Source organism: Xyrauchen texanus, chromosome 3 (genome assembly GCF_025860055.1).
Source record: "Xyrauchen texanus isolate HMW12.3.18 chromosome 3, RBS_HiC_50CHRs, whole genome shotgun sequence".
NCBI lineage: Eukaryota > Metazoa > Chordata > Actinopteri > Cypriniformes > Catostomidae > Xyrauchen > Xyrauchen texanus.
In genome coordinates this window covers 55,769,008-55,781,285 of record NC_068278.1, presented here as the reverse complement: position 1 = coordinate 55,781,285, position 12,278 = coordinate 55,769,008, and the positions used below count along the sequence as shown (strand labels likewise).

Below are 12,278 nucleotides of genomic sequence, written 5' to 3'. Positions count from 1 at the left end.
TGTGTCCTTGAGCAAGGCACTTAACTCCAGGTTGCTCTGGGGGATTGTCCCTGTAATAAGTGCACTGTAAGTCGCTTTGGATAAAAGCGTCTGCCAAATGCATAAATGTAAATGTAAAATGCTCGAAGAGATTGGTTAATTTGTGACACAAAATATCATATGGTCTTTTATATCACACAGAAAATGATGAAACTGCACGCCACGAGTTCTTATCTTTAATTATATATCCCTTTGATAAGACTAAGATTTTCAAAACACAGTGTGCACACTTTGCAAGGGAAACAAAAACTCAGGCAAAAAAAAAAAAAAAGAACACTAAATTACATCGTCTCATCATCCTTTAGGAAAAATATAAATATATATGTTTTTCTTTTCCCGTCTCACGCCACTATGGCACAGATCCGTGGCATAGACAATACTCAAAAGCTATGGCACTCTCTTCAGCCAATCAAATCGCAGTCAGTTCAAAGCAGTAGCAGCAGCACGGAGACATAAACAGTTCTGTTGGTAAACACATATTAACAAAATGTCTTGCAGTAAATAAATAAGCAACTGGATTTGAGTGTCAATTCAGCATGCAATCTAATAAACATCATTTTAGGAGAATATGCGCATAGGAAACATTAACCGGATCAGTGCTTTGTGTGAACATATGGAACACTACGAGAACAGCAATAAACAAGACGGAGGCAAAAATCATGGCTTATTACAAAATTGATAATACATCAATATTAAGATGCCCGTTTAGATATGTTATACCTCTCTGCCAGTGTTTCAACATGTGTAAAACAATTCAGTGCAGGTTTCAGTTGTTCAGAGTTTGAAGTGATAAACCAGGAACACATTCAAAGTAACACTCCAAACTACACTGGGATTAAATGTATGTAAAAGTAAGCACCAATAAAGATAACAGGTGGAGCAAATATTGGGTTAAACTACCTAAATCAGTGCTTTGGCAGCTTCAAGGAATTTTTCAGGTTCAAAACGATTTAAACATGCGGTCAGTTCAAACAAATTGCTTCTGGCTCGTACTTAAATTGTAAAAACAAACCTTCAGGCAAACTTGAATTAAATAAATATAAGGAATTATATTTTGCGAAAAGAAATGGAAGCTTATTTTAGGACGATTACAATTTTATGCATCGTGACATTTTTGTGACAATTATCATTTTATTTGACAATTATGTAGTTTGGCTGCTTTTGAGTATTTTTCATTTCCATTTATTCTCATTATTGTAATATAGTAATATTTTGTACGGCATTATTTTATTTAATTTAAATAAGCATAACGGAAATGCAACAAACACTACCATTAGGTATATATACTTATAAAATAATGATTTTTTTTCTGCATTACAGCAATAAGAATTAAATTTTGTTTTTCGTATTAATGTCATAATGCACAAAATCTTAATGGTCCAAATAAAAAAATAAAATTACTTAAATTTCTTTAAATGGAAAATACTCATTTGATTTTAGGCTGAAATATGACCCAGATATGTTCTTGATGGTTTTTGAGAGATTCACCCGTGTACAGCAATGCATTTACAATTGAATTCAATGGGTAAACCTTTAAATGTTTACTTGCCCCACAGACTTCCATAGTAAGTACCAAAGCTCAACACAATTTTTGTTTGCTTTTACAAATTAAAGTACAGGTCAAAATGACTTTCTTTGTTAATTAACAGCATTCCACACATGTCGTCTACACAGCTAAACTTGTATTTATCCCTGAATATTCCTTTAAGGGTACTTTGATCACTTTTATTAAACTAACATCAAACAAAATGATGCTATGCAAGATAATGCTTATGCGGTTTCTTTTCCTGTAAGTCAGAATTGAAACTAACCACCACTGTATCTCTGATCTGGACCATCATACTTAAGTATCATGATCAAGCCACAGCACAGAACGAGTACTTTTATGCGAGACTTAGAGTATGCTTTAAAACTATGTTTGCAACCTTATCTCAGCTTACTAAACATGGTTCATCCAATCCAACTGATAAGACATTGTCCACACTATTAGCAGTCAAATAACTTTCACTGTGCACATGCATACTCATCAAATCTCCATTAGGTCTGTGAATGTGCGCATTGTTGCTTTTGCTGTTGTACTGCTTATAAATGGATGATGAATCCTACAAAACTGGTGAAGAACATTTCATATTTCACCCCAAAAATCAAAAGAAATATAATGTATTTTTTTGCATTGTCATTTTTTTTTTCTTCATTAAAATTAAGATACGCCCCACCACCACCATTTACGATGATTTCAATTGTTAAGTATTTAAACGTCATATAAATATTTTATTTTGTACCGGCTTTAATTCATGCTAATGTAAATAATAATAATAATTAAAAAAAAAACAATGAGAATCACATCTGAACACATTACAGTAATTACATTTTGGGATAAAGTGGCACAAAAATGTCACAATGCAAAAAGTCTTCATGGTAAACAATTTTTTTAGCAATTTATATACAGTATCTATACACCGATCAGCCACAACATTAAAACCACCTGCCTAATATTGTGTAGGTCCCCCTTGTGCTGCAAAAACAACGCCAACCTGCATCTCAGAATACCATTCAGTTATGATATTCTTCTCATCACAATTGTACAGAGGGGTTATCTGAGTTACCGTAGACGTTGTCCTTTCAAATCAGTCTGGCCATTCTCTGTTGACCTCTCTCATCAAATCAGGTGGTTTTAATGATATGGCTGATCGGTGTATATATTTCCTTTTCATTCTGGGTGAAAGAAATGGTTTTGTGAGATTCACAATATGTTTCATAAGACAAATTTCCTGTGAGAAGTATAAGCCAATGAATGGTTATGAATGACGGTAAGAGTTTGAATGTTCCACACTAATTGTTTGATTGTCTGGAGGTCATAAAAATCCACACACACATACAAATAAAGAAAAGAATAAATAGTATAAATGCAATTTTGTTTGCATGGAAGTCCTAAATTCATAGTTGCCGCTCAGTCATTTCTGCCGATTCCAAAGCAGTCCAGTGATTTTTGTTGTTTTAGTTGTTGTAGTGTTTACGTGACATATTCTGAAAACATCAAGATGTGGTATATGTACACACGGCAGATAATGGAACCTTATATCTCATCTACACATCCGGTGCTTTTTAAGTGTAAACCACATTTAAATTTTGTTCTACTAAAGTCACCCTAGTATTTGTAATTGGAGAACACGCGGGTGTAGTTGTCAGTTTAAAGCATTCTGGTTTGTCTCGCTGTCTGTAGACACAATTTGGTAAACTGCTAACCATTCCCCAAACACAGTCTAAAGTCCAGGGGCATGTTTGCTAAGTTCCTCACTATTTCTATTCCAGTAACTGCCTCTTTTAAAGTAAAGCGGAGTGATTTTCTCCTTTGCTTTCTGTCCTCCAATCTGCCAAATCCACTCCAGGTTCTCATGCTTTCTCTGTCCTCCATTTTCAATTTCTCCATGTGTATGGGAGAATGGAAGGTGAGATGGAGGGATGGTGGTTAACAGTGATGAAGTGTTTAGGAAGTTTACGTAGGTATCAAGACTCCGTTGTCTCCAATGGAACAGGTTTGGGTGGCTTAGCCAACACAGCTTCAGCTTCATCATACAGCTGGAGACACACAGTTAAGACAGAAACACAATAAACAATGTCAGAAAGAAAATACAAACAACACTTTCAGAGAGATACAAAATAACCACCATAATGAAAACTGAATAAACATCAAAGAAAAACACAAACAGCATTAGAAAGAAACATAGTCAAAAAGAAACCAACACCATTATAAAGAAACACAAACACTGAAACACAATTAACTCTGTTAGAGAGAAGCACAGTGTCAGAGAGAAACAAACTCTGACAGATAAAAACAAACTATCTGAGAGAAGCAAAAACACCATCAGAAGGAAAACAAAACACACCATCAGAGAAAACAACCTGTAATAGAGAAACACAAACACTTTCTGAGAGAAACAAACACAATAAGAACAAACACCAGAGAAACACGATAGTCACAGTCAGAGAGAAACAAAACACCATCAGAGAGAAACACTAACAGAGAAAAACACAAATGATGTCAGAGAACAAACACCATCAGAGAGGAACAAACAACGTCAGACACACAAACACTTCAGAGAAAAACTCAAACTCTGTCAGAGAAGCACAAACACTGTCAGAGAGAAACAAACACCATAAGAAAGAAACACAATAGACAGTCAGAGAGAAACAAAATAAACACTGTCAGAGAGAGAAACACAGTAGACCAGTGGTTCCCAACCCTGATCCTGGAGGCCCCCAACACACTGCATATTTTGTAGATCTCCTTTCCCTGACACAACCAATTCAGGTCTTGGGAGTCTCCAGTAACTAGCTGATGAGTTGTATCAGGTGCAGGGCTGGACAGGTAATCTGGCATACCGGGAATTTTCCCCGAGGGCTGATGCACTTTTGGGCCGATCTGGGGCGTAATGACCATTGGGAGAACCGAGCGGGCCGGTTGTTCTGCCGCGAAACGTGCCGATTGGGCCGCGATAAGCCGTCGCATTATGCAGAACGGAGCCGCGATATGCAGCAAAGGACAGTGAACATACACCCCCATCCCCCGCTAAACAGTTGGGCCATTGGGCAAGTTGCCATGTGAAATCCCGCGCCGATTTCTCTTCCCAGTCCAGCCCTGATCGGGTGTGTTTGATTTGGGATCCATCCAAAATGTATAGTGTTTGGGGGGTCTCCAGGAACAGTCAATTTGTGTAATCCCAGTTCTCATCCAAACAACTGTGGCAGGTATGACAGAACTCAGAATACTGTTATTCAGATGCTATAAGATGTGTTGAAGAGAGAATCTGTACCGGAATGAACTGCACATCCTGGAAGAGCTCTTGAATAAAGCGACGTGAAGCCAAACGAAACATGCAGTTTGCCAGCAGGAAGGAGACTTCAGAGTACAGGCAGATGTCATCAAATGCATATGGAAACTTCTCCTTTATCCTGCAGATGGCAGCAGTGTTATAGAGGTATGGAATGACTTACTTAAACATTCACAAAAACAAACCAAAGACACACATTTGCACAGTATTTCTCAAGCTCAATCTTACGTAAGCAGTCCCGTTTCGTGTCCTTTGGTCCCGACTGATGAGCTGAGATTGATGACCAGTCGCAAAACCTCTTTCCTTAACAGAACTCTACAGGCAGGTCCATCCTCAGATATCGCCTTCCCACCTACATACACCCACAAACAGACAATTATTTTCCTATTTGGTCCCCATAATGATGGTAAACCCATTGTTTACTCCGTTTCTAAATGGGGAAGCAGGATGTACTCATCTGTGTTTGCAATATTTGTATTTGTTTGCATGTTTTGATATTGGAAGCAGGTGGTAAGATGGCCTTTTTATTTTTTATTCAAACGGTTTACACGTTACCCAGACCAGATTTCAAAAGAAACCTTAACCAGAGTAGACAGCATTTTAAATCTGACATTACAGCCCGTTTTTAGACGTTAACTTAAGAGTGTATGATACACTGAAGTACGCAGAAGACAGTAGTTTGTCAAATGTTTTCTGTGTATCAGCATGAGGTTTGTGCAAGGTCTGAAATCTTCAATGCGTGTTAGCTTTAAAAAGTAACGTAACACGTTCCACTTTTGTTCTAAGAATAGTAGTTTCCAGTTCGATGGCCTCAGCTGTAAATCTCAAAGCATGATGAAGGCAATATCCAGGACCATTCATGCCATCGGGAAGAACGGAAGACCACTCAGATTTTGAGTAATTCTCCGGTAATGATTGCATTAAAACAATGGGACTGAATGATTTTCAAGACATTTGTTTTCATTAACGGCTCCTGAAAGTGCATTCCAGCGATGGGCACCTCAAACCATACTAAAGTAGCCTACTCAGACAGTGTTTCCTGCACTACAATTCAGCGGCGCCGTAACTTCGTTACTGATTATACAGCACAAGTGCAGTCCGATTCCCAAGCAAATGACCCTTTGAGCCAGTTCTTTTAAGTGAGTCAACAACAGCCTGAACAGTATTGACCAAGACTCTTATGAGCAGACTTTTTTCTATTCTTTGTTTTGGTAAGAAATCTGACTGGGTAGTAATTTTTTTCACATGGCTAAAAAGTTAGTATTGGACCCTGGGTTTGTAATTTCATAGGAAGTAGAGTTGTGTGCATTCGTGGAATCTGGTCTCATTCTCACCCAGTATGAGCTCCGTGCTGGGAGTGCTGCTGGCCGAGTCTTGACTCACAGTTGCATCGCTGCACCCAGAGATCCCGGAAAACTTCGACTGGGCGACCACCTCGAGATGATTATGAGATGGCTGGCTGTGCCACTGAGAGAAGCCATCTGACAGATCTGCCATAGAGAGTATGGCAGATAAAGAAAAAAATCTCCTAACTAAATTCCTAATCATTTTGCAGATAATTTTATCCAAAGGTTCCAACATTTGGACACTGCAGGACAAGTGTGAGATGTTGAATGAAAATGAAATGACCAATTTATGAATAAAAAGTAGCATTTAGCCCTGGAATTGATTCATAATAATGTCATATTAATTACCAATTTATCATTTAAGATAGTGACAACCTTTGAGCTGTCTAACAAGAACAGCCTAGTACGCTAGGCTCATCCCTGTGCCTAGTTTAAGTTGATGGGTTTTGAGCATTTCTGATAGATTAGTACTATATGGTGGATGTCTTCTTAAGGTGCGTGTGTGTTTGTGTTCTCACCTGTACGATTGTGCGTGTTGTTCAGGTGGCTGTGTGTGTGCGAGCCGAGGGCAGTGAGTGCGCTGCAGTAGAGGCAGTTCTCCTCTGTGTGCTCCTGTAAGCCTGTAGTTTCATCTGCGCCCAGCATGTGGTGCTGTTCCGAACGACTGCTGTTTAACAGCTCCGTTATGCTAACCTGCGTCTTCAACAGAGGCCCGCGACATGAGTCTAAAAAACCTAAATGTGCACACACACCAACAAACAAACGTTCAGACTTAGCAATGCTAATGGTTCACCAAGCAATTGTTATTGTTGCTTCTTTTCATTTGGATCAGCACAATCACAGTATAACGTAAAAGCAAATGTTTTAGTTAGCAATAACATTATAAAAATAGCATATTTGCAAATGTATTTGTCACCAATGCTTATACCACAATTGCAAGTTTCCAATTATAGGGACGTTAAGTAATTAAAATCACCACATGTATGCATTTGTGCTGTCAGATTTTGAAAGTACTGAAATTTGACTATGTATATACTTTACTTACAAGATGCATTAAGTTCCATTTTAGAAAAGAAAGCATAATAATATGTAACAATAATGTTTTATGAACATTTCCCAAAAGTATTTCCATAGTATAAAGACAGAAATGACCAAAAATAGCACCATTTCATGTAACGTACATGTTTCCTTAATTGAAAGAACTTGTCCCCATAGGTTGAATATTCATTGCAAGGGGCATTCAATCTCCACAATATTAATCGTGGCTATTCTCTTTGCTACAGCAATCGTGAAGCTGCATTTACATGATTCGCACACTTTTAAACTCCACATGCAAAGCATTGCATATAATGTCTTGTTTTGCTTTTAGCACTAGCACTTTCCACATAATTAAACTTCATACAAATGGTTTGGTAAAACGGAGGCACAACGCAACGCCGGGAATATGCTGATGCTTTACTTCAGCAAGTTATGCGAATGCAGCTTATCACATGTCCCTTCTTGGTTTGTTTTGTACAAAATTACAGTTAAGAGATCTTTTCTACATCACTTGTACATGTATATCTGTGTGATGTCCCGACACGTCGCAAAGTTTACACTCTATTCCAGCCAGAGTTTAGAACTCACACAGAGCTGAATAAAATGTCCGAATTTAAATGTGTTAAATCCCATAAATTGTTTTAAAATGAATCACCTTTGAATTTTGAAATGAATCAGCATTGTGGTAAAGTGAGTACATGTGTCAACAGCTCTAATATCATATAGCTATATATATACATATATATAGTATATATATATAAAAAAAATCAAAAGTACTTTTCTGTTAGATGTAAAACTTTTTAAGTGTAAAAATAAGATCCACATCTTTTAAGGTAATTTTTATAACACTACATAAACATTGAGGGTGATGTTGCAAACATGATGTTGTTAAGCTTTACCATCTGAATCTCCGAAAATAAATTTGGATGATTTTTCTCCAGCAGGGGGGCTTGTTCTCTTCTGGAAATAGGACGTTTCTTTAATCTAAAAAACAAAAAAAAAAAAGATAAAATATTAGGTTATCTTGCATTTTAACTCAACTTAAATCAAATAACACTTGTATTTTTATTTTTATTTTTTTATAAAGTCTCATAAGCCACAATGATATACACAATTGTAATTAAAAGTGCTCTACACAGAAATAAAACGACAGATAAAAACACAAGTTGCCATTTTAATTTGTTATTTTTTTTATATAATGAGAAACAAAAGAACAAAGCATAAAAAAGTAACATTAACTAAAAAGTTTTAATATTGAAAGATTAAAATGAATAAACGGGAAGAAAAATCTGAAATAATAAAAACACAATATGTGAACAGCAATAACATTATTCAGTGCAATCAGTCGATGACTTACTTAAACATGAGAGAAGCATATATGTACTGTAAGTATAGACACTAAAATTTACCTGGAACATGTTGTTGATGTCCATGGGCAGTGCTAGGCCAATATAGTCCTCGCTGCAGCCAAAGGTGGCGCTAGAGACCATGGACCGCAGCGACGAGGATCGTTGTAGTGTGGAGTGATTTATCGGACTCAGCAAATCCTCCTTATCAAGAGCTGCAAAACTCAAAGCTTTCAGAAACCTGAGTACAGAGCAAAAATAAACAAAAAGCATTAGCCGTTCTATCCCATAATCTCTTCCGGTAACTTTACCTTTATTAAAAATTATTTTGGAATATTCAAAGTGTTTTTGTTCAAACGATTCAGAAACTACTAAAAGATCCCCCAGAGCTAAAAGAGAGTGAGTGTTGCCTCACTGTCCAGTATATGACATCACAAGCAGCATTATGCATATGAAGGCACCTTGTAAGGACGTTGGTTTCAGACTGGCTTCCGAGGGATTTTAAGTTCATGTCTAATGATTACAGGTAGACCGATATATCAGGTTTACAGATTAATCTGTGCCAACAGTTGCTGAAAGTTGTTTTTATTCCACTGTGGTAAGCGCTGGAGGATTCAACAGTATAGCAGCGGCCTCTAAAGGTGAAATAAAAACATCCACTGACAAAATTCAGCCAATTTTTATCCTCACATCAATGTAAAATACCTTAATCTGGAGAATAAATAGGCTATAAAAAGCTTAATTTGGTAAATAGTTAAATATAGAGCATTATAACGGCACCATATCTCCGTCATTTCAAAATAAGAGTCCTGAAATAAGTGTATTTCGGGCTTGTTCATAGACCTGCGTTATGCGGCAAATCTTGTTTCTGGTTATTACTGGGATTTTGTTGGGTTTTTTTTTTAAACATTCCAAGAATCAATTTTAAAAACTATCGACCAATTAATAGGTTATCATTTTTTTTACCACCGTACTTATCTGTCTATCTCATTAGCTCTTAACCGACTATTCAGGTTGTTCCTCAACATAATAGGTTGTGTTAAACATGCTTACTAACAATAAAGAGGACAAAATCATCTTTTAAAAATACTTTTAAAGATCTATTCTCTAAAAGCAAGTCTAAATATCTTCTATGCTGCTTCTCAGGTGAATGCATCTTTTTTTTTTTTTTTAAAAGGATTTTTAGATATTTAAAAATATTTGTATTTTTAATATTATATTCAACATTCTTGAATGTTTTATTCTGCAGTATTGCTGATAATGTAAATGTACATAGTTTTAAATGAGTTTTAGATATTTCTATTGGAAAACAAGCCAAAACCAAAACAAATCATAAATGTATTTTGTTGCAGTATATATAATTCCTCTCTCACCTTTCTGTTCACTTCAATCCATTTTTAACTCTCAAATAAAACCTCTCTTATTAATAAAGCTGTGTATTGCCATGATTAGAAATGCACATGACACATATACTATATTATGATTCAATAAGTCGCGAGCAATCTCTCCCTCTTAGATCAGGACACTTCGCGCAACTCATCGAAGAGGTGCTGACCACACAGAGAAATGCCAGTTTTATTTGAAATTGAATAAAGTTATAACGCATTAAATATAACTGCATTTAAGATGTAACACCGGGGTGTTTCCTTTAAAGTGCTCTGACTCCACTTATTCCACAACGAGAGAGCTTCTGTATGTACTTATTTGGTATTTTTGTATAATTCCCTCACAATTTGCAATCTACATCAACTGAAGCTGTTTGGAAGGTTTAGAGTATATCTGGACTCTGATCTGTGTAATTCTTCCTCTCCTCAGTCAGGTGTGAACTGCAGGTGCTGCTCTCGTGCATCATCATTACAGTTTAATGTGATCTCATGTTACGTTAAATGAGATCAAACGACTATTCAACAATAAAACATGTTGTCGAAACGTCGACTAATTGTTTCGGCCCTAGTGCTCGTCACATTTGACATTCTATGAATCGCTTTTAAATGCTATCGGCTGTTTAATAGATTTTGGACCTTTTACACCACCTAAGGTATCGGTTTCAGCAACATCCACTACCGGTCAACCTCTAGTGGTTCATTGGTGGCATTGAAGGACACATCAATGCTTCACAAATTGACCAGATAAAGGCATCTCATTATACAGGATGTGACGCAAACATTGGATTTGGATGGGTCTCGAGACCCTTCTATCTCCATTTACAGCACATGATGCAGATTTTGTTTAGCTTTAGAACAGGCGTGTTAGAGATTGGATCTAAACTTTACAGTAATGCGGATCTACCAAAGAAGATTTGAGTACTACTTCTTTACATGTTACTAGGTTGCAGTTTTCAAAAGAACTGTTTCAACAAGGATGAGACAGAATATTTGAGGTGTATTAGTATCCGGTCACTCAACTCTTCATATAAAGTGAAGGGTGAGCGAAACATTTTAAGATTTGGGAACTAAGAACCTCATTTCTATAGGACAGGATGTTGCCTGTTCTACAATGGAAACTCTACGTTGGGTCTAAGCTAATGAGGACTGTTCACTATAGTCGCCCTACCCACCACGGCTTGACAGTTCTGGACTCTCTGCGATGGGAGTTGAATGGTCCAGAATAACTGAACCTTTTATGACAACACCTGAGGACCAGCAAAAAAAAATCCTGAAACTCTTACATGAAAGTCAGATTTATGTAACCAACCAAGTTTTATTCTTTTATATATGGGTGAATCTCATGAAACCTGTCAAGAACATGTTCAGGTTATATTGCAACATAGAATAAACAATACAATAAAAAAAAACGGAAATTAATGTAATGAGTTTGATACTTTGAGATTTTCTTTTTTGTGCAATTAATCTCAACAGTGATTCCAATAACAGAACAATATATAAATAAATAAATTATATATATTATATATATATATGTGTGTGTGTATGTATGTATGTATGTATGTATATAAGTCAGGATACATTATCACAGTAGTGAGAATTTTGATTTTCATGAAAAAAATTTCACTATGTCAAAAATCGTAATGGCCTAAAATAAGCTTATTTTTTTAGGCAAACTTTTGATTTCTTTCTTTTGATTTTTGGGTGAAATATGACCTGTACTAGGGTTGCTCCAAAACCAAAATTTTATCTTCTGTATGATCCCTGCCTTGGTACCTTGGTATCAAGACTTCTGATGAAATTACATAGAAAATTACTTGACTAAAGAACTGCATAAAGTCTTGCACTTACAAACTGTTTCTATTTAAATTTGTTTAAATGTTTTAATTATATGTTATCATCAACACAGTGTTTAATCAAATTAATGCATACCGTTTTAATCAAATTAAAATATAACAATTGTAAATTCTTTGGTCAAATAAAATGCTGCACAAAAGCAGCCTTTCAGTGTTCACGCTTCATATCGTGCTGATATTCAGTACACTGGCTTTTGTGATATTTCTTACATTTTATTATTATTATTATTATTAATACTAGTACTATAATTATTATACAACCATTAAAAAATGTGTTAATATGAAATGATTGTCAAAATTCTTCAGTTTAAATGCATCCAGTTGAACAGAGCTTTTATTTTGGCAGAACTTTGAGTTAATCCAGCATTTGATGGTTGTTTTTAACAAGCTCCTGGCAAGCTGAAAATTTAGAGCTGCACCGGAGGAGAATATGCGAGTG

At 36.1% G+C, this 12,278-nt stretch overlaps 1 protein-coding gene across 1 annotated transcript in view; it reads right to left on the bottom strand.

Annotated features, from left to right (window-relative positions):
- Positions 1-49: 49 nt before the first annotated feature.
- The window catches only part of rictora (RPTOR independent companion of MTOR, complex 2 a), a 51,583-nt gene continuing 39,354 nt past the window's right edge, over positions 50-12,278 (bottom strand). The window contains exons 32-38 of the mRNA XM_052111428.1: positions 8,665-8,842; positions 8,155-8,239; positions 6,736-6,951; positions 6,206-6,361; positions 5,100-5,223; positions 4,854-4,992; positions 50-3,618 (exon numbers count right to left, since the gene is read on the bottom strand). Of these exons, the coding sequence (XP_051967388.1) occupies positions 3,547-3,618; positions 4,854-4,992; positions 5,100-5,223; positions 6,206-6,361; positions 6,736-6,951; positions 8,155-8,239; positions 8,665-8,842 (970 nt within the window). The 3' untranslated portion in view covers positions 50-3,546. The remainder of the gene's footprint in view (positions 3,619-4,853; positions 4,993-5,099; positions 5,224-6,205; positions 6,362-6,735; positions 6,952-8,154; positions 8,240-8,664; positions 8,843-12,278) is intronic.